The 22,890-nt window shown below is 49.0% G+C and overlaps 2 protein-coding genes across 2 annotated transcripts; both read right to left on the reverse strand.

Moving 5' to 3' along the window:
* Positions 1-747: 747 nt before the first annotated feature.
* N7471_012138 (tyrosine protein kinase SWE1) lies at positions 748-3,930 on the reverse strand (the record flags this gene model as incomplete). The annotated part of the gene is made up of 1 exon (XM_057284857.1): positions 748-3,930. The coding sequence occupies one exon, from the start codon at positions 3,928-3,930 to the stop codon at positions 748-750; it is 3,183 nt and encodes a 1,060-aa protein (XP_057131123.1).
* Positions 3,931-5,833: 1,903 nt separating this feature from the next.
* N7471_012139 (uncharacterized protein) lies at positions 5,834-21,379 on the reverse strand (the record flags this gene model as incomplete). The annotated part of the gene is made up of 6 exons (XM_057284858.1): positions 5,834-5,989; positions 6,065-10,809; positions 10,865-12,899; positions 12,963-14,162; positions 14,231-17,040; positions 17,095-21,379. The coding sequence occupies 6 exons, from the start codon at positions 21,377-21,379 to the stop codon at positions 5,834-5,836; spliced, it is 15,231 nt and encodes a 5,076-aa protein (XP_057131124.1).
* Between the last annotated feature and the right edge of the window lie 1,511 nt (positions 21,380-22,890).

The following is a 22,890-nucleotide window of genomic DNA, read 5'->3' on the forward strand; positions in this document are numbered from 1 at the left end:
TCATTTCAATTCGTAATTCCACAATTGCTACACAGACATGGAACCCATGGAACCCAGGTATTCAACCAAAGACACCAAACTAGCAGAGAAGATCACACTCAAAGAAAATGGATAGGGGGGTCATCACTGCCCAGAGGGCACATATTCATCATCAGAAAAAGCAAAAGAAAAGAAGCAAAAGATAGCAGTGATGTTTCCAAGCCAACCAGACATGCCGTCCGACCAGATATCAGCCCTGGAAAGAATAATGGCCTCGGAGCAATTGATCCCAAGGACAAGACAATAGGAGATATGTTGGAACGAATACAGCAGAATCCCAGAGTGGCCGTGACCATTTCCAGAAGCAAGCTCCCTGCAAGGTACATTTCTGGCATCTCGTAACGCTAAGTATCGAATCGTACAAAGGGAAAAAAAAAAAGATCCGTGAAACAGGGCATAAGAACCCTTCGCAAACTCCAGTCGTGGTATCCGTAAACTGCTCAGGGTAACGCCCAGATCCAAACCGGATGGATCGAAAACGCCCCAAAGCCCAGCCCGCAACAGAAAACCCCAGCCTCAACCGTTGAAGCATGGGGTGGAGGGGGGATAATGTCGTGACGTGAAAACATGGCATCGAAGATGGGACAAAAAAACAAAAGAGAAATGCTCCCAGGTTGAACGCCGGGAAGAGGTGACAAAAGAAAAAAAGAAGGAAAAAAACAAGCATGGAACACCCTCCGTATGCACAATAGTAAAAGGGATATTAAATTACACGTCGATCATTTCGGCATCTTCGGCCAAGATCTCGTCAGCGGGGCCCCAGTTACCCTCGAAGACGGTGGCGCCAGCGCGGCGTCGTTGGTTAATAAATTGCACTCCATAAGTTTCCAGGATCTGGTCGGCCGTGGGACGGTTCTGAGGTTCGGGGGAGATCATCCATCGAACAATGCCGTCCAATGCCTGTGGGTGGTTGGCATCGACCATGAAGCTGGGTGGATCAATCAACTCCCCGCTTCGTGCGAGTCGTTGTGGTTTGGGATTGCTCAGCTGACGACTTGTCAGGAAATCGTTACCGAATTGGTTGTCACCCAGATCGGATGTACAAAGGTCCTCGAAAGATGACCCTTCCGAGATAGGGTTTCCAGTTGCATCGCGGAAGATGCTGGTCTCCGAGCTCCAGGTAAGGCTGGGCACATCGCTCATATCGCCGTTGCGGAGCTTCTGCCAAGATACTCCATTGTCGGGAAGTTCCACATTGCCGGCGATCTCAAAAATGATGAGACCAAGTGAGAAGATATCGGCGGGCTTGTCGAATTGGCCCATAAGAATCTCCGGTCCAATGTATTCGCGGTCACCTTCGCCCTCAATACCATTTTCTGCAGGCCATCGTGTTGCCATGCCAAAGTCACCGATCTTCAAAGTACCCTCAAAGGTGACCAGAATGTTAGCAGGCTTCAGGTCAAGATGGATGAATCCCTTGTCATGGATCTGCTTCAGTCCCAGAGACATCTCGAGCAAAATCTTCCAGATACGGAAGTCATCAAGTCGGGCCTTAAGTCCGGCTTGGGCCAAGAAGCCATCCAGGCTACCCTCTTCGCAGAACTCAGTTTGAATGTACAGATGGCCATTGTTCTCCCAGCTGTCCATGAAGGAAATAACATGGTCACAGTTGGTCAAAGACTTGAGAACCTCAACTTCGCGAATACGGCGCTCACGATCCTTTAACCCCAGATAGGGCTGCTTGCTCTTCTTGACAGCCCACACCTGATGGGGGAGGGAAGTCGGGGACCTTGGTTCGCTTGATGGAAGAGAGAAGACAGATGGGAAGGACGCGTCGTGAGGCTGCGCGACACGGAAGACCTGAGAGAACTCGCCAGTTCCAATAAGCTCCACGTTGTCAAAGCGGGATGTCAGAGTGGGGTCCACATCTGGAACATAGTAGCCGCTAATTTGGAGACTGGGCCGCCTGAATGATGACCAAGAGTCTCGCGGTCCAGTTGGAGTGGCTGGAAGATCATGCTCCTGCACATACTGATGATCACTTGGCACGGAGATCGATAAGCCACTCGGGTCGGGAGGGAAGTACTGGTCGCGGGGAGTGTGAGGTGACGCCTGCATAAACTTCTCGTGCAGCGGACTCGCTGTCTCGGATAGTCGTCCCAGAGACGGGATTTGAGAAGTGGCGGGAGGGTAGGTGCGAGAGGGGAGGAAGGGCTGTTTGGTCGGTGTGGGAGGGAAGTCATCATTTAGAGGCTGGCTGTCATGTCGGGAAGAGGGTGATTGGGCGAGAATCAGTTCGTCACCATCAATGCTAGCGAAACTTCCACGCCGCGAGGCTTCGGGCCGACTAAAACTGCTACCAAAGATTCCCATGCCCCGAGCGAAGGGACTTGGCTTGGGACGCGAGGTAGTAGGTGGGTTGAATGGAGAGGCGGAAGCAGCTTCTGGTTGATGAACCAGACGGGACTTGTCGAACAGTCGGTCCGTGGGGTTTGGCCCAGCGGTGAAAAGGTTGACAGGCCGCTTGCATGGTGTATCAGGCATGCTCTTGTTAAATCCGGGGTTCTCCTCCGCATTGCGGTTTTTCTTGGAGATAAGACCAGTGGACATGAATGCCGCAGGAAGAGGCTTCACTAGCCTGAAGTTATCTGGGGTAGCAAACGTGTCTGTTGTATCTTCTCGGGTAATCCGTCTCACGGGGGCAGGACGAGTAGCCCCCGCGGGGAGAGATTTGGAGAAGTTGAACATTGTTCGTCGGCCCTCGGGCTTGTGGACTGGCTCATGGGTGGGCGAGTCCTCAATACTAGACCCAGAAGAGGATTGAGTGATAGTACGAGAGAGAGGATGAGCAGTGGGTCGAGCAGGTTGAATAGTGTTGACGGTAGGATTGACGGGAGGGTTGGCGGGGGAGTTGGAGAAAAGAGGGCTGGCTGGCGGCCTGGGAGAGAAAATGTTTTCGCTGCCTGGCTGGAATAGGCTGCTATCGAACGACATTCGCGGCCTAACAGACAATGGCGTCTCGGGTGGTGATGCGTCGCTTGAATCATCCATGGCCCTGGGTCGCCCAAAGAGAGGTCGGTCGCCGCGCTGCTGTAGGGTCGAGCGTCGTAGAGAAGACGAGCGCTTAGGAATTGTCGCAAATGGACTGTGGGGTTGGACAGCTGTGGGAAAAGAGGGAATTTCGTTCCGCGTTGGAGATCCCTCTGGGGTCGTGTTTTCGACTTCGTTGTCAAAAATGCTAAATTCGGCTGCGAAATTGGGAGTGTGCACGCTGCGTCGCTTTGCAGAAGGGCTACCTCGCGATGCTTGGTCCAAGTTCATAATCCCGTCGCTGCGCTTCAAGGGACTGCCAGTCGCAAAGCTACCAAAGGTCCCACTACGTCGTTTTTCAATGCGCGACAACGTTGATCGCGGCGCAAAAGTCGAGTCACCCAGAGGGGCAGAAGGAGTGTTAATAAAACAAGGACTGTCTGGGGTGGTACTTTGACCAGACGCGACGAGGTCATCGAGAGTCAAATCATTTTCTTCACCAGAGGGTAAAGAGATGGGTTGGGTTGGAGTCGCGTTACCGCTGTCAGTCGAAACACTCAGAACGCGTTTGGCCGGACTGCGGGGTGATGTGCGTCGACGCATGGCCGGCCTACTGATCTTGGCGCTGGGAGGGTAAGGAACAGCGAGAGGCGACTGATGAGATTGATGAGATGGGAAGAGAACAAAATTGTTCTGTGAGGCGCGCCGTGAGGGTGACAAGGGAGAAGAGATGTAGGCGGATTTGGAGGGGGAATGAGTACGCGGGTTGAGGAAGAAGTTTGAACTCTTGGAGGGGGAGCGCGAAAGTGAGCGCCTCAGTTGTCGGATAGCAGAACTGGCGTCAACGTGATGGATTCCCGAGTGCGATGGCAGATGAAGTGTGCCACCGGAGTCCCGGTGCGGCGAAAAGGTTGCAACCATGATTGCGGGAATGTGTCAACGTGCCGCGCAACGAGTCCAGAATGAAGAGCGCGTCACAACTAAATTGGGCTCTGGATATAAGAGGAAAACTAGATATCCTCAGATTCGAGATTCGAGATTCGAGATTCGAGAGGTTTAGAGAGCCTCCCAAGGTTCCAAGGCTGACGCGTTCAAATCAACAACGCGTCCAGAAAGGGAAAGAGAGGAAGCCAAGGATATCACAGATATTCATATGATATCCCAAGGAAGGCACGGGGAATGGAATGTGTTCCAAAGGCAGGTGCGAGTGGCAAAGTTCAGAACTGAGTCACACCACTTCCATTGCGGATTCCAAGGAATTCAACTGCTTCCCTTAGGAACAAACACCAACGCGTGTCTGTATGTGATGTTTCACCTTGATGCGTTTTGATACCCGGGGATAACCAGATCAAGGAGATGCGCGATAGGTGTGGAATGTTTCACTTTGGATTACACTCTTGTAAAAAGTAGAAGGGTCGGAATCTTTCGTTCCAAGAAAAAAAGTTGCAAGGGGTTAAAGTCCCCCAATACAAAAGGTGAGGTCAGCCCACGAGGGCGAAAGGGATCGAGGAGGGGTTGGGTATTGGTATGTGACCGTGTCCGAGGAAGGCGAATCGAGAGTTGGTTTTAAACCACTTGGGGGATATTAAGAATGTTTTTAACAAGATTGATCAAGTGTTCAACTGTTGTTCCAGGTGTTCAGGATGTTGGTGTCCAGGTTATAGAAATAAAGTCCAAACTGATTAACGCGCAGTCGCGTTGTTGATCGTTGGATGCCCAATGTGGATTAGGGTGACGCGTGATTGTGACAACAAATATTAGGTAAGCAATAAACAATAAATATAACAAAACAGTAAAATAAAATATTATCTTCGGGGGTTATAGCTTGTTCAAAAATAATAATACATTCAAATTCAAGTTCAAGAATTCAGCCTACACTCAAAAATAATACATAATAAAATATTTGTATGTATTCTGTACGGAGTACTCCGTACAGAGTAACAACTTGGAACTGCGCGTTTCGCACGGCCCCTGCACTGACAGCGCCACTCCAATAAACAAAGGGAGGGGTATTCTCTATGGGCCTATTGTATGTTGTATACCCCATTTCTTTATTTTTTGTCTTTATTTTTTAAATCAAGGAATGTATATATGTATATTAGTATTTTTAATTATCTCTACTCTCCTATAATCCAAAAAAAGAGGAACTTTCAAAAAAAAAAAGAAACAAAAACTAATTCTAACTGGCGATAGGCCACGCGAAATCCCCCCTTGCTTAAGTGCCACCCATCAGCCCACTCTCTCGCACTGCCTCTTAAGTCCACATCTGATTCATCAGTCCTATTCTCGGAGGAATGGGAGAAGAAAAAAGGGCTACTGGGTCTGATTGGTGCCAAACGAGGGGCATATGAAAAAAAAGAAAACCCGGTCCATAGTCCCTATAAGAGAACTTATAAGAGGCCTTATAAGAGACCCTATATACTACATACAATACAATATGTACACATACAGCATAATGCCCTACAATGCCCTTTATATCTTCCAAGGTTATATCTAACCCTGCAGTTCCAAAAGATAAAAGATCCCCGGGCCCGTCCCGTCCGTGGGTCCCGCCGTCACTCGTCAAATCAGATGGCTTTCAATATAAATTCGATTGGGAAAAGAAAACTATACACATCCAACTCATATGCACAAGCAAGTATGATGAGCCATAGAGAAAGCAAGAAATAGTATGAAATAGCAGACAAAATAACCCAAAAATAATATAATATAATATAAATAAATAAAAGATCTTAATCTATTATACTCCGTACTCCATACAATCACCCCGGGATACTCTTCCCCCCCTCTCTTCCATCCCTAGCATCTAGCACCACTAGACATTCTATATCGATTCGAAGCCTGTCACCAATGCAGACATCTCCCGTCGCATAGCGCCGATTACAGTCTCCGCTGTATCTCGGTCAAGACGGGATTCCGGTGCGAAGAGCCCAAAGTCTAACCGACCATTGCGGATGGCGGCTTCCACATCAATCGTGGGCTGTTGAAAAGTAAGCAATCGCATAAGGCTCGATCACCGTTAACATGCAGAAGTGATGTGCATTCGCCCACTTACCTGGAAAATGTTTCGAGTAGCCGTTGAGGCGCTTGGATGATCGAGGCCCGGGCTCATCTCGGCTGCACCCGGTGGCGCTACACCATTGCCATTAATCTGAATTGGGTCTTTTTCCGAAACTGGGGCTGCCCCGCTAAGATCTTCAAACTCCTCGCGTTGAATTGCTGTGAGAGAAAACTTTGCCTGGTCACCGTTGCTGGGTGCTTTCAATTCCTGCTCAGGAAGTCGCAGGAAATTGACGCAAGTGTCGATTCGGACGCCCGTCCATTCGGCAATTTCCAGGAGAGAAACACCCGAGTATTCTGGTCGGCTGATCTCATTGATTTCAGTTTGGATCCTGCGGGCGGCATCAAGGAGGGTCTCATTGGAATCGCTAAGTTTGTCATCCAGTCGTAGTGGAACGATGTTAACGGTGGGAATCACAGATTCGGCTAGACCCTCGATGGAATGAGATCGATTGGCGAGGTAGAGTCCAACATTTAACCGCCCGTGAGACCCTGCGTCATCTATGGTTTCAGCTGCACCGAATTCCTGCAAATGCACTCGAGCATAGACTGCCAAAAAGACGGTCTGAATGCTAAGGCCCTGGCGCTTAGCAACCTTTTCGACACTGGTCATATTTGAAACCAGGCCCGGCCGGTAGTGATTTTGCACAGAGCCGAAGCCATCCCCTCGTTTTGCCGCTGTTGGCATTTGGCCTAGATACTTTTGCCAGAATTGCCGCCGGACATCTACGGGCGAATGAACATGCTGGAATGCCACGAGCTGTGAGAGACCAAGGTCGGGGTGTGGCTTGGCAACCTCCTCTTGACTGCAGTGTTTAACAAGTCTGTCTAGGATATAGGGTAGACTAACAGCGTCGTACAGTGCATGGTGAATTTGCAGAATAAGCGCCGTTCCCTTGTTCGTTTGACAGGCATGCAGTGCGACTGGCACTGCCCCAAATTCATGCTTGAGACTTCTTGAAACAAGATGCCGATCAAACTTGGAATGCCAGATCACAGGAATTTGCACATCCTCAAACCCGATCTGCATATAGGGCAATAGCGGAGAGTCGGAAGTGGACACAAATGCCGTTCGAAGCATTGGGGTTTGGTCGATGACCCGAGCCCAGGCCCGATCGAGTACTTCAGGGCTCAATTGTCGTGATGTCACATAGTAGAACTCAGGATAGAACACTTCGGGATTTAGGGTGTGCATTGAGAGGAAATAGATCTGCCCTGCAGTTGCAGGGAGCACATTTCGCACGCGTTGCGAATCAATACCATGCGATTGTAGCAGTTCCGCCACATCGATGCCATCGAGTGATTCGTGGAGAATGCTCGATATGTTTGTGAGTGAGAACTTCGTCTGGTTGCTGTTGGCTGCTTTGGCCATGTTTTTGATGGTACCAGCCCGAAGCATGTCACTGACCGCGAGCTTGACGGACTGTTTCTTCAGGAGTGCAGCCACCTTGATGGCGCTGATACTATCCAGACCAAGCTCAAAGATCGTGGAGCTCTTGTCAATGGAATTCTCAGGTACCCCGGATGCAATGCAAAGAACTTTGCGGATCTTTGACTCAATGGGCGACCATTCCGCCTGATTGAGTGTCCGGGGAACTGCATCAGTCTCGATATCTTGTCTAGATTCATCCTGGAAAGCTGCGCTTCCACAATTCTTCACTCCTTCACTGGTGAATTCGACAGTCTGTTCAGATGGACCATCAATGATAGACGAAAGGATATCGCCCATCTGCCCCAGCAGCGCAAGAGTATCTTGATCCCCAACAACATTTCCACGACAAGCAACCCGCCCAACCAGATCCTCTCCGACAACTTCAACTTCAGCGCAAACTGGGTATTCAACTTCAGCTGCTCCACCAGTAGACTTATACAAAACCTGTCCAGGCCCAGTCTGGACATTATCTACCGGTCTCTTCTGATACATGAAAAGGGTATCAAACAACGCCCGCGATCCCGTATCTGGTCTCGCGCGCCGAAGCGGGAAATGCTGATGCTCCGACATGGCTAGGAGAGCCTCCTGCACATACTTCACCAATTCTACGCGCGTCCCATGAAGGATAACTCGCATGGTGACAGTGTTCATGGTCGGGAACATCACATGCTCAGAGTCAGCCACGTTCCGACCGGAAAGGACAAGCCCAAATGCCACATCTAGTTTCTTGACATGCGTGGCAAGGACAAGAGACCAACAACTGACAAGAAGCGCCTGGAGAGTAATGCCATGGCGTTTGCAGAACGCCTCTGCCTTTGGCAGTGGAACGGATAACGATTGTTCTGCTCGGTGAACGACGACCGAGCTATTGTCAGCGTGCTCCATGGGCGAGAATGACACCGGGGTGAAGTTGGATAGCGTTGTTCGCCAGAACCTGATTGCTTCATCGCCAGACGAAGCAATAATTTGCTCGAGAATGTCATCAGCTGGCGGGCGGGAACACTCCGCACCAGCATATGATTTGGCAACATCTTCATGGAGCAGATTGATTGACCAGCCATCGTAGAGAGCATGCGCAATCGACAAAAGAAGGTACCGCCTATCTCCTTCCACCGCAATGGTGATAGAGAGCAAGGGACAGCTTGCCAGCTCATTGTGGGCCCTTGAACGCTGAGTCTCTATAATGGATTCCACGGAGACTCCGTGCAGATGGACAGTCTGGATGTCAATTTGATCCTCGTCGTGAACTATTTGAGCGTATGAAACAGGAATCTGCGGATCCCATACTTCAACAAATGAAGTACGGAGAATAGGGTGGGCTTTAACGACAGCTCTCCATGCCCCCTCCATCTTTTCGATGTCCACATTTGGCTCAAGCTCGAGAATTTCGTGGTTGTAATAATGCTTGTACCCAGAGGCAAACATTTCTACTACCATAGCTTCTTGGATGGGTGTAGCTGGTAGGATTCGAGTCGTGCCCGGGGGGAGAAGACCTTCAGCCGCGACAAACTTGGCCAACGATTTCTCTAGCTGATTGAGCAATGGTAATGTCCCATCTTTGATATGGCCATTTGTCATTGAGAGTTGCTCGCTCATGGCCTTCACTGTACGATGGCGCATGATGGAGCTCACGGGAAGTTTGATGCCGGCTTTGCTCAACCGCGAGGAGATTTTGATTGCATCGATGCTATCAAGTCCAACTTCAAAGATTGATGTATTCTCGCTGATGGATTGGGGCTCCACCCCCGCAAGGGTTTCAATCACGTCGCGGATTGTGCAAGCTTGGGAAGTCCATTCAAACAAAGAGCCATTGGTATGTTCACAATTGGTTTGTTCCGGTGTTCTCAGAGGCTCGTAGTGACCGTTCACTTCACCATTCGTCACTACTTGTGTGAGAGACACTCCGTTTGTCTTCGGCAACTCTCTGTTGGGGTCTTGTGAAAACTCAGAAAGTATTTGCTCGAACTTAGATAACATCTGCTGGGTGTCCTCCAACGATACCGCATGGCTCTTTGCGGCAATGGTGGCTGTCAGATATTGCTTACTATTGCGCACAACCTCAAAAGCCAGAGGGTACTCATGCTGGGCCTCTGAGTCGAGTGTTCGCCAAAGATCTTTTGTGGACGATTCATCGTTATCATCTTCCCTCTGGAAGACAAACAAAGAGTTGAAGAGTCGCTCGTCGGGATTCTTTCCAAGCCATTTCACAATGTCCCGCAGGGCAGTGTACTGGAAGGGAATCATGGATACTTGGTAGTCATGGCAGCGCCGAGCGACATCAGACCAAGACTCCAAACCATGCAGCTGGACGTTGCTGGGGATCGTATTGAACAGCGGTCCAATAACGTCGCCAATGCCTGGTACATCGATTGTCCTACCCGAGGCAATGATACCGAGTGGTGGCACGAATGAGTATTGCTGCTGGAGAGTTAGAAGCCAGCAGGCATGGAGAACAGCTTGTTCTGTAACATTGAGAGACCGGCGAAGATGGTCAACCTGATCTGTCGCATTTATTTGAACTTTGAGCAGAATTGGCGCGCTGTCTATTTGACCGTTATCGGGGAAAGCTCGATCACGGCAGCCGGCAAGATGCTCTTTCCAGAATGCCTCTGCAGCAGGGTCTTTACAAAGGGGACCTAAGTGCAACACATCGAGGAACTCCGGGATTGACTGCGAACTGTTGATCTGGCCGAGATAATTTCGGGCAACCGACTCGAGGAGCAGGACTAGGCTGTTTCCATCGTAAAGAGCATGGAAGATATTTAGACACATTACCGATGTCTCGGGGGAAGAGATGACTCCAACTTCCCATAGGTTAGATGAAAGACCGTCGAGTTGGGCCGTCCAGTGGTCATGTCGCTGTTTGCGCAAGTCATCAATTTCCTCAGTGGTGCCGACTGTAGCAAGGAACCAAGGAAGGGCATCTTTTTTCATGACAGCTTGGGCATAGCCGTCCGCAGATGGCAAAAACCTGGCGCGCAGCATTTGAACGTCTCTCTGGGCCTGATCCCAAGCTGCGCGCAAATTCTCGAGGTTGACCGAAGGGTCGAGCTCGAAAGTGAAAGACGAGCAGTACAATGGCGTGCTACTGGACAGGTAGTGGTATATGATACCCTCCTGGAGCGGAGTGCAGGGCGCAATCCTTTCAATGTCACCGTCGATGGCTCCAATGTGCTCGATGATAGCGTGGGAGTTCTTGTGAGCGAAAGCCTCGATGCCTTGCTTGGCGTTTCGTTGGAGGGTTTCCACAGACACAGAAGATGAGATAGGCACCTGTAGAGCCGAAGCCATGCCGGAAATTGTAGGGTCTATGGATTGTTAGTCAAGTACCTTCTCAGCCAACGCCTGGAATGTCAGACTTACACTTCATGATGATCGATGGCTGAGCCTGAGAAAACCCAGCCTCCCGGAGACTTCTCGAGAATGCAATAACAGATATAGAATCCAGACCAAGCTCGTAGATACTGGACCATGACGAGATCTTCTCAGAAGAACCAATAAACCTCGCCAGAACAGATATGATCTTCTGTTCCTGGACACTATCAGTAGGCTGACCGACACTCATTGAGCTCAATTTCTGAATATCCTCCAGAGAAAGCTCCTGATAGATACTTTTCAAGACTTTCATATCAGCCTTGTTGTTGGCAGAGAGTGGGAAGCGGGTCATTGGGATGATATGTGTAGGCACCATATACCCGGGAAGATGAGTGCGACAAGCGCCCTTGATCTTCAACAGCAGGGCGCGATCGTCTTCTGAAGATCGGACCTGAACGTCGATAGCACGAGATTTCTTATCTGCATTGACAGTCGTGAAAAAGGAGACAAGTTGGTCCTTCGATTGTTTGGGGTGCGTGATGACCAAGGTAGCGACTTCGTTCAATTCAGGGGTGGCTTGTTTGATGACCTCGTTAATTTCCCCAATCTCAAGTCGCTGTCCACGGAGCTTGACCTGGTCATCGATACGACCAAGGAACTGGAAGCTTCCATCGTGCAAAATCCTCACAAGATCACCTGTGCGATAGATGCGATCGCCGAATTCCGGGAGCTTTTGGAATCGTTCTTTGGTGAGCTCTGCTCGGTTCAGATAGCCCTTTCCAACGAGAGGACCCGAGACACAGAGTTCGCCTATGCTGCCGCGTAGGACTGGTGTCGTCGTACCGGGTATGAAGACATACGACCCCACATTATCGAACTGCGGCCCGATGTTTGAGGCTTTGTCGTTGGCAGACATCCGTGGGAGCATGGTGCATCCGATAGTAACTTCAGTAGGACCGTATCCATTGTAGATTACACCATACTTGCCCCAGGCATCGAGGATTTCTTGTTTCAACGCCTCTCCGCCGGTGATGAAGACTCCCCGACAAAGGGATGGGACTTCATCGGGATGGACTAGTCTTGCCAAACTGGGCGTCAGGTCAATATGCGTGATTTGAAGCTTCTGTATAGTTCCAGTCAGATCCTCAAACAACAGATCTCGCGGACAGGAAGTGACGCAAATTCCAACACTCCAGCTCCAGTACTGTTCCAAAACGCTGACGTCAAAATGGAAGGAGGCAAATTGCAACCACCGAGACTCTTCATCCCAGTGTCCTGCGAACAATCGTTGAAATGCTAGCATTGCTTGCACGGCATTATCGTGCGTGATCTCGCAGCCCTTCGGTGTTCCAGTTGTACCGGAGGTGTAAAGACAATAACAAGTATCATCTGGCTGAATCGAACGGGAAAGTGAGACATCCCCTGTTGAGACCCCATAAAGCAGCCCAGGCTCATCTAGTGCCTGGACGTCAATAGCCGGAAGAACCTCCAGTTTGGCCATCTTCGATTGATTGCAAAGCAGGATATTGGTACCGGAGTCCTCTAACATGAACTGCTTACGAGCGATAGGAGCACCAGGGTCAATTGCCAAATATGCACATCCAGCTTTCATGATACCCAGAATCGCCATGGAGGCTTCAGGGCACTTGTCAAAGCATATTCCCACAATTCCACCAGGAACAGCTCCTTTTGCCTGTAGGAAGTGCGCAATTTGATTGCCACATTCATTGAACTCACGGTAAGTCCAAGTCTTCTTCTGGAGGCTGTCCCCAGTATCAACAGAAGCAAATTCGAACGCAATCTTCTCAGGGATCTTGAGCGCGTTCGCTTCGACGAATTGATGCAAGAAAGACACCGTGGTAGGAATTGGTGCTTCTTTGGCAGGGGTAATAGATAGCAGACTACTACCCACAGACTCATGATCGGTGGAGTTGGCATCTGGACGGAAGACAGTATCCTGCAAGAATCTGTCATACTGACCCAAGAGAATCGTTGCTTGCTCCGTGGGGACAAGATCACCCCGGTAGCTCAGCGAAATCTGAAGATCTGTCGAGTGCGGAATCAACTCGATAGAGACAGGATACTGTAAAATGTCAGTCTAAATCCTGCGGAACTGTGGAGTATCACGTCTGCTTATTTTACTTACATCAATATGCGTCTCCTCGTCAATAATATCCCACCCATCAGTACCAACAGCATCCGAAGTAAGTTTCTGATAGACAAACAGCGTGTCGAAGAGTGGCTCATCGCTACCTAGCCAACGCTGGATATGCGACAGAGGTGCGAACTGATTCTTCACTAATAAAGCGTTTCGCTTCAACGTACGGTCCAAAATCTGTCGGTTGGAACCCTCAATACGCAGAGGCGTCGGCACTGTGACCAAACACGGGAATACCGCGTGTTGAGCGGCGGCGGATAAGTTTCTACCAGAAAGCACGGTTCCAAAAGTGACATTGGACTCGCCCGTGTATGCAGAAAGCAAGCGAGCCCATGCGGCTTGCCCCGCTGCCTGTAGTGTCACACCGATATCTCGACAGGCATCTTCAAGAGCCTTGTGAGACTGTGCGCAACGGATGGAGGTGGTGAGTAATGTTCGCTCGTTTATGCGGATGGGATGCAAGTCGGGGAATTTGGATGGTTGCACTTCTGGGGCTAGTTCTTTCCAAAAGGATTGTGCGGATTCGCTTTGGCTCTTGCTTTCAAGAAGGATAGGCCCGAGAGTCTTGGTGACTGGCACCGGCGTAGCCAGAGCCTTGCCTTCATATGCTGCTCTGACGTCTGTAAATATGGTAGCCAGAGATTGAGCATCGTAAATAGCGTGCAATGCACAGAAATGCATGATACTGGTGTTGTCACCTGCCTCGACTTCAATGCTCCATGGAGGCTGGTGGAGAATTTCCAAAGCGTGCTTTTCTTGAACACCGGGAGTGTCTGCCATGGAAATCGAGGTCTCGCGCCATGGTAATTTGTTGATTTCATGGTAAGTTATCATAGCAAAAGGATTTTGCTGATCGCGCAATTGAACAAAGCCTGTTCGAAGCATCTCATGCTGTGCCGTGACCTTAGACCATGCTTCTTTCAAAATCTTCTTATCCAAAGGTGCGGAAAACCTCAAGGCCATTCGATTGAAGTAGACTTCACCATGGGAATGTGCAAACATCGCCAGCATTCCATTTTGAACTGGCGTACAAGGGCGCAAAGATTGCACTATTTGCGAAGAAATCTCAAGTTGTTCGCAAACAGATTGCAGATGATGGCTTTGGAAAAGTCCAAAGTCGAACTCGACTTCTTCAACAACCTTCGCGTTGGAGGTAAGAAGAGAAGCAATTTGATCAATAGAAGCGGCCTGATTCAAGTCAGTAAGCAAAGAACAGAATTCATGATCAATAATCAAGCTCCAGGAATATGACATACCTCGAGAATATCACCAGATGAGATCTTATACCCTAATCCACGCAACTTCGCCGATACCTGAACAGCATTGATACTATCCAGGCCAAGTTGGAATATCGTCGTGTCCTGGAACACATTATCCGAGTCGACATCAGAAAATTTGCAAATGAGGTCGCGCACAATCTCCTCTTGATAGGACCACGGGCGCTTTGGGCGAGATTTGGTTAGGAACTGAACAGAGTTTGGCGTTTGAGACACCTTCTGTTCAAAGACTCGACCAATGTCTGCCCCCAATAGCCGCTTGTCGGATGCCTGAGCAGATGGGTATTGAGTGATGTGTCCAACAAGGGCCACAAAGTCCCGCGCGATGTTCTCAGCCACGGCTTGCGAGATATACGATACTTGGAAGTGAAGGCAGATCTGGATGTTGTCGGCAGACTCGTCGGGGACGATCTCACAGATCAAAGGGAATCCCATGTTTCCTTCGTCCTGAAGAAGTTCCCAGACATTGGGATCAAGGTCTATATTTCTGTTCTGGAAAATGACCAGCGTGTCGAAGAGGCGAGAGCCATCGCCAAGAACACGCCGTTGAATCCGCCGCAGGGGGCTGAGTTGGTGAGGCAAAATGTTGTTATTGCTCTTTTGGGACAATTTCATGATGTCAAAATTTGTTGCAGTCGAGGAGGACTTGATTCGAATTGGGAGTGTGTTGAAGCAAGGCCCAACTATCCGATCTGCGTCATCCAAGGGAACGGTTCGGCAACTGAAGACATTACCGAAACAGACGTCGGAGGAATCGGTGTATAGAGAGAGGAGCCTGAACCATGCAGCGTGGAAGATGTTCAAAGGGGTTACGGAGAGGTCTTTGCATTGTTGTTTGAACGATATGAAAGAGCCATTTAGGGATGTATGGATCTGCTGTGATGTCGACACATCTGCATTGGCCGCGGGCTCGGGTGTAGGAAGGAGAGTCGGTGAAACACCGGACAAGTACTGGTCCCAGTATTCGTCCGACGAACCATAATCAACAGAGGTCATGTAATTGATGAAGTTGTGGAATGGAGCATTTTCTGGCAATTCTTTACTTGAAAGCAACAGCTGGAGCTCGTGCAATAACCGGGCGATACCTTCTCCGTCATACAATGCATGGTGAATGGACAGTAGAAGATGTGTCTTGTGCGCAGTGGAATCGGTTATCAAAGTCAGCGAGTAGGGCAACTGGCCATTGACAGGAGAAAGACCCTCAAATTTGGACTTGCTCTCCTTGATGACATTCTCAATCTCAGAAGAGGGTGTTTTAATATGGGACCACGGTAAGATCGATGTATCCAGTACAACTTGAGCATATGCGAACCCCTTATCGTTAGTTTGCGTGAAACAAGTTCTAAGAATGCCTTGTCTTTGCATCATCTTAGCCCATGCTGCTCTCATGTCCTCGGCATCGGTGTGCACAAGAAGCAGGAGGTGGTTAAAATAAGCTGTATGACCACCAGACTCAGCTGCAAGCATAGCCTCCTGGAGTGGAGTGCAAGGGTAAATGTTCTGAACAGTCATGGCTGCAGCTTTGAACTCATCTTCTACTTGATGAGTGAAATTTTCATCGAACACCATTGGTGGCGTGGGCGCCACAGCCTGTTCGGGCTGATGCTCGTCGGTCGTAGCAAGAATCACCGCTGCAAGTTGGGCAATGGAGCTATAATGCAGAATTGTGGACACAGAAAGCCTTCCACACCCAGACTCCTGCAGCTTGCGCGAGAAGGAAATGGCAGAAAGAGAGTCCAGACCTAGTCTGTAGAAAGACGTGTGCTTACGAATGCTGCTTTGGTCGGTACCAGTAACTGCCGATAGCGCGGCAGAGATGGTCTTCTCAAGCTCGGTGAAACAGTCACCAGTATCATTGAGCTTTGGTGAAAACATCGCAAGCTCCTTTGTAGTCAGTTGTTCCAGCCGTTGCCTCAACATAAAGTGATCAGTCTTATAGGACATAGTGAGACTTATCGCGTCCACGAGAACAAGAAGCGATGGAAGGCTAGAAGAAGGAAGTTTCTTAGTGAGCTCCTTGAAAAGATCATTTGTAGCTTCCTCAATTTGAACAGAATCTGAGCATTTCGTTGAAGGAACCCAAAATACTGCCAATCGCTGCTGACGCAGTGTTGGCTCATCCAAAATCATGCTCACTGATTCTTGAGTCATTTTCAAAGACATAAGAGCACGATCAACTCCATCAAGATCAATAGACGGAGCATACGACTGTGCAAGGCCAGAACTTCGGGAAAGAATGAGTGTGCCATCAGGAAGCAGCCTCCCAAAGTCACCCGTTCTATAAATCCGACCGAGGTCAAGATGGTCAGCGAATCGTCCAGTCACTGACGGCTCGTAGTCAGGTAGACAGCGCCCAATTTGATCTCCGCCAAAGCATAACTCTCCAATAGCGCCGCGTGGAAGAAGACCGAGTGAATCTCCATCTTCCACAATCATCGCAGATGTGTTCTTCAGGGGTCTACCAATGTTTCGAACATAGGTCGATGCTTGCATATTGGGACATAGGGTACATGCGTGAGCAAGTGCATAATTGCTGTATGCTTGATGAAGACCTTTGCCGGCCCAATTGCGATGGAGCTTGGGGGTCATTTCTTCGCCCGAAGAGAGGAGATATTGCACACTGGGGACGGCTTGTGGATCAATACGGGAGGCCAGCATGGGAGGCAAGTGAAGGTGCGTTATGTTCATATCTTGACAGGCTTGCTCGAGGCGAGTCATCATGATTAAGTCTGTAGCTGAGCACAATGTCATGCCAGCGTGCCAAGCGAAGAATGTCTGGCAAATTGATGCTGTGTTTTTGTTAGAAAGATAATCTAGAAATTAAGATTTCATGCAAAGCTTACCACCTGATCCTTGAGGAGATGATAGCATTTTCGACCCGGTTGGCGTTGGATACAAGTCTGAAAGAGCATTGATATTGCTCTGCAGGTTTTGGCGTGAGATGACGATGTTTTCCGTCAAGTCATTTTCAATTAGCATCAATTCAGCATAAGCAACATCAGACCCTTCATTGGTATAGGGGATATTGAACTCATGATAAACATCCAGCGAATAAGAGAGGTGAACCAGCTGAATGGACTTCAAAAAATCCAAGCGATGATTCTTTTCCGTCAAGTGGTCGACGATGCAGAACTTGGATTTCACCGTGGATAGAATAGAATGAATTATCTGCGAAGATGCCTGGGGAAGTAGGAGGAGACCAGCACCGGCCTTGGCAACTCCAAGCACAGCAACGTAAAAGTCAAGAGACGTTGTCAGATGAATGGCTATTAGATCGGTTTTCTTCACTCCCATGTGGAGCAAAACGTGTGCAAAGCCATTAGCTCGGGAGTTTAGTTGACCGTAGGTCATACTTTCGATCAATGGAGCAGGAGTTTCTGGCTTCCAGAGCATCAACTCAACCGCTACCCGGTCCGGGTCTGTAGAGGCAATAATCTCGACGCTTGATGACAAGCTTGGCAGATCGACTTGCTCGAGCGATGCTGCATGTTGAATAGACAACGTTGACGAGGGAAGATACGATCGAATCTCCGGGATTGGAAGCTTAATCTTGTCAATCAAGATCGAAGCCACGGAATCGATCTGCTCAAGGAGTATCATAGCTTGCTCGAATGGTAGCACCGACTTTTGATAAGTCGCCCGGGCAAAGACGTTTTCTTCTCGCGGCTCGAACTCCAGCAAAAGCGCAAATTCTAAAAACTCCCCCGTTCCAACTTCCCGGAACACCGAGCCCTGGTCATAATCTGACCAAATGCTTTCCTGCCACACGAGCGCCGTGTCAAATAGACTGCGATCCAAGTCGATACCAGAAGCCTTCTTGATATCATGAAGAGGAAGACTGCCATGCTCGAGCGACTTGCGGTTCATGTTATGGATGGCCAAGAGGAGATCGGTCACGTCTTGCATTTTCTCGAGGTTCATTCGCGTAGGTAAAGTTCTGATACAAGGGCCGAGAACACTCTCGATGCCCTTTAATGGCAGAGTCCGGCCTGAAAAGACAGTTCCAAATGTACAATCGCCGGTTCCAAGATAGGAAGAGAGAATATAGCAAAACGCGGCTTGGAAAATGGTTTGCCGGCTCACGCGAAGGCGCTGGGAAACTTCGTTGAGTTTTGAAACGGATATGTCCAGCACGCGAGTAGCCTTTTCGGTAGCATGTACGATATCTGCATTTCCATGGAAAGTAGGGAAAGTTGCAGGACAAAGACCCTGTAGTTGATCACGCCAGTAGGCTGAGGACTCTGTTGCCGATTTGTCCAGTTTATGCTCAATGAAGAAGTTTGCGACGACATTATATGGGGGTTTAGAAGTGATCTCCTCTCCGGACAAGATACTTCTGAGATCTTTCAACATGAGTTGCCAAGACCATCCATCGTAGAGTGCATGATGGATATGCACCAGCACACGAAGATGATCCTTCCCTTGCTTAATCTGGACTCGGAAGGGGTTCAAGACATCGTGATCCACACTCAAGCCCAAATCGTAGTTAAGCTCCTGTTGCAAGGAAATATGCTCGTCAAGGTTATCCCAGGTGAAGCGACTATATGAGTGGTCTTTGAGGCCGATTTCCACAAATCCAGACCGCAGGATCTCATTGTGGTCCACCAGTTGACCAAATGCATTTCTCAGCGAAGTTAAACTGACTGAGGGCTCGAATTCAAGCTCGATCCAGTTGCAGTATGCCTTGTTGTCTCGAACAGTCTCCAAGATCATAGCCTGTTGGATATGGCTACACGGTACGATGTCGGAAACGTGCTCGCTCAAACCCAGCGAGTCGACCCTTGCTGCACCTGCATCTGAAACAAGCTCGAGAATAGTTCGCAGGGCTGCTTGCGTATCATCAGTCGGGTTCGCGGCTTCAAGGCTGGTGGCAAGCTGCCAGATCCCATCCACTGAGTCGGCCTCCAGCAGGGTAGCCACACCTAGGCGAATTCCTGCATCCAAAAGATGGGATGCGAGACGGATTGCTGCTAGCGAATCAAGGCCTGCTGCTGCCAAGCTCTCTATTGGCGAGAGTCGTCGGCCCAGCACATCAGCCACACTTGAAACGATAAACTCTTCTTTTTCGTCTCGGCAGAGTTGGTCATCAAAAGCCTGAGTGGTGCTTCGGCGGCGAATGAAATCCGCTTCTAGTGTTTTACGATCGATCTTGCCCGAGGGAAGCTGCGGGAATTGATCGACGAGCACGAATTCTCCAGGAATCATGAACCGAGGCAACAGCTGACGACAGACGTCTCGGAGACTATTGTCCGTCGTTCCTTTGTCGGTAACCAGAACAAATGCAACCAAGTTCCCGTCGATGACTATGGTTACAGCACTGCGGACACCGGAGGCTCTGGTGATAACATGCTCGATCTCGCCAAGCTCTATCCGCTGGCCTCGCAGCTTCACCTGGCCGCTGGAAATTCGGCCAAAACACTCGATCTCTCCGGTTGGGAGTATGCGAGCTTTGTCTCCTGTGCGATAGAGTCGGCCATACACCGGACTGTCTATAAAAGCCTTGGCATTTTCTTCGGGTCGGTTAATATACCCGTCTGCCAATTGAGGACCACCCACCACAAGCTCTCCAATTTGGCCTAGTGAAAGGGGATGAAGCTCCTTGGAGGATGGCTCGTTGTCGGAGGGGAGTGACATAATGTATGCGGAAACGGTTTTAAAGGGCTTTCCAATCATATTGACACGATCCTTGGCCTGGAAATGGGTGGCAGCGGTACAATGGATTGCTGCTTCGGTAGGCCCGTACATTCCGTGGAGAATGCCATCTCTGCCCTCAGATTGGCCAAACTCGTCTACCACATGTCTGGTGAGCATCTCACCAATTGTGAGGAGCACCCGGAGAGATGGAGCTGCAGCTCGCGTGCGCAGCAACTCTCCTGCCACCGTTGGGGTCAACTCAGCGGCATCGACTCTCATCCTAGTCATTACATGGGAAATATCAAGAAGCATATTTTCTCTCTCGGAGCCGATGAGGGTTGACCCCCGCATCATCGGGAAAAATACCTCAAACACGGAAACATCAAAGGTGGGAGATGCAAATTGTAAAAAGCGCTTGAAAGGGGGTATCAAATCATCATGAGCAAGAAGTGACTGGGTGGCAGCAAGATGGGACACCCCGACGCCTTTGGGGCGGCCCGTAGAGCCAGATGTGTACATGACATATGCCAGATCAGTGCAAGTGCTGTTTTCTGAGCATGGTTCTGTGATATCGGCGTTGGTTTGAAGATCGCCCACGGTGAGAATAGAAATATGCTTTTTGAGCGGTAACCTTGTTACAAGAGCATCATTTGTGACCACCACAGATGCAGCCACATCTTGCAGGATAAACTCGATGCGATCAGTTGGTGCATCCGTGTTCAAGGGGCAGAAAGCTGCGCCAGCCTTGAGAATGGCCAGCCATGCAATGTACAATTCCACAGACTGGGGCAGAAGTACTGGCACAACCCTCTGTAGGCCCTGTGGGGTCGTCGAAGCACGAGCTATTTTACTCGCCAGCTCCGAGGAAAGCCGGTCCAAGTCATGGTACGACAAGCAACAAACATTTCCATCCGCGGTAAGGAATTCAATGGCATGGTTTGAATTGTTGAGCTCGCGCAGCGCAAGCTCGTGTAGAAGTTGAGGCCCTGGCAATGTTGAAGGCGAGGCATTTGAAATGGCTAGATCAGGAACCTCAGTGGCAGACATTGTCACCTGCATACCCTTCTGAGCAGCCTGCTCTTGCACGATCTGCTTCAGCTGGTTGCCCAACTGGTATAGGAAAGCAGCGTTCATGCCTCCGGTCGCACGCAAGGCTCCCAACTGAGTCGCGGGGTCCAGGGTCCACCGCAACACCGGGGGATGTCCATCATCACTGAACAGAGGGTCTCCCAACACTATGGCTGTGTGTTTGACTGAGAAATCTGATACGGCAGTCAGATCTGCTGGCTGAACCGTTTGGGCGGATAGATCTGCCTTGACTGGCACACCATTTAATAGAAAGACCGGGTTCTCATCTGTTGTGAATGCGCGTAGCAAGACTGCCCATGACAAAGCAAATATCTCCGATGGGAGTTGGGCATCCACCTGCCAGGGTACGATGTGAACATCATCACCATCGTCATTGACGGCGGGGAATTGAGTGAATCGGTCCATGACCTGTGTGGTTTTTTTTTTTCCTCTCTCTCACTCATACATATTCAAGGTAAAGTATATACCTAGGTAGGTAGTAGTCTGCTTAGTCGATCTAATTAGGTGCAATGTGAGTGGCTAGAGAAGATCGTATGCAGGCAAGCGCGCCAAAAAAAAGCGTCCCACATACAAGAAATTTTTGAAAGGGGCTTGTCCGTTTTTTAAAAAAAAAGCAAATCGAGGGGCACATCCATACAGATGGGATTTGTACGATCTTCCAGCGAGCCAAGCGCGGAAAAGAGAAGTGGGCGAGAAGAAGGGCTCTGTATTATTTGAAATAATGTGTATTTGGAGTATTATTATTATTACTACATATGTACATAGTACTATGTATGTACCCTATTACTTATTACTCTATTATTCTATTGCTCTGTTACTCTACTACGATCAATTTAGATATAACACTAACCAGCCAGTACCTTCCTAGATCTATATTTATTATATATTTTACTTTGTACAACGCATCAAGATCAGACCATATTCCCCCACTACTCGGCTGAATCAGCCGCTGAAACAGCAGTGGATCTGTTAGTGTCCGATTATGAATGACGTAGAGATCCTACTAGTAACTTGGTCATTCAAGTAATATAAATAATATACATAGTACCGTTAGATGAAAACAGAATTACAACGTTGCAGATAATATGCATACATCCATGGATATGTATGTTGTACACAGTAATAGCAATAATAGCCTCATAGAATATCATTGTCACCTCCCCCACTTCAAACGCCCAAGCGTAAAAAAAAGCAAAATAAAATAACCACTGGCTATAGTCCGGAGGAATTTTCCTGCAGGCCCCCCCCCACTGTAAACGAGTCCCATGCGTTGCCAAGAGGAGTAACAACGTGCATACAACGTGCATACACAGGTTAATATACCATGGTTAATACGTATAATAACACTTCCTGGACGTCCGATCTCCAATTATTCCCGACATCGGCCGTAAGACCTTTCGTGGGTTTTGAGGAATTATAAATGGCTGTACTCTGGTTGATCGAGTTGGTGTGCATGAAGCATCGAACCTTTTCTTCTTCTTCTTTTATCTTCCTGCATATAGTGGAGTATCTAATACGGTACTATAGAAGAATACTTATAAGTACAACATACCGTCTTAGATTAAAAAAAAAAAAAACACTCCATCTCTGAATCCAGTGGAGACCTCGGGATTTCACTGATTGATAAAATTGAAAAAAAAACGCCCGAACCAGGGAAAATACGGAAACTTGGCAAAAAGCTCAAGCGAGGGCTTCAAGAGGCCTTCAGGGGGATCCACTTGGTCAAGTTATCTGATCCGCTGAGATTCTTCTCCGGATAACCATATAAAGCCTTTTTTCCTTGCTGTTTTTTTTTTTTCTTGGAAAGGATTTGAAACCCTTGGAAGCTCCCCCCTGAAGCTCTTGGATTTCCCTTTTCGGTTGTATATACATACATTTTTAACCTTTTACCTTTCACCTTAAATTCTTGAGTCGCC

This window comes from Penicillium samsonianum (genome assembly GCF_028829775.1).
Source record: "Penicillium samsonianum strain IBT 33392 chromosome Unknown utg000007l_segment0_segment0, whole genome shotgun sequence".
In the NCBI taxonomy this organism is placed as follows: Eukaryota; Fungi; Ascomycota; class Eurotiomycetes; order Eurotiales; family Aspergillaceae; genus Penicillium; species Penicillium samsonianum.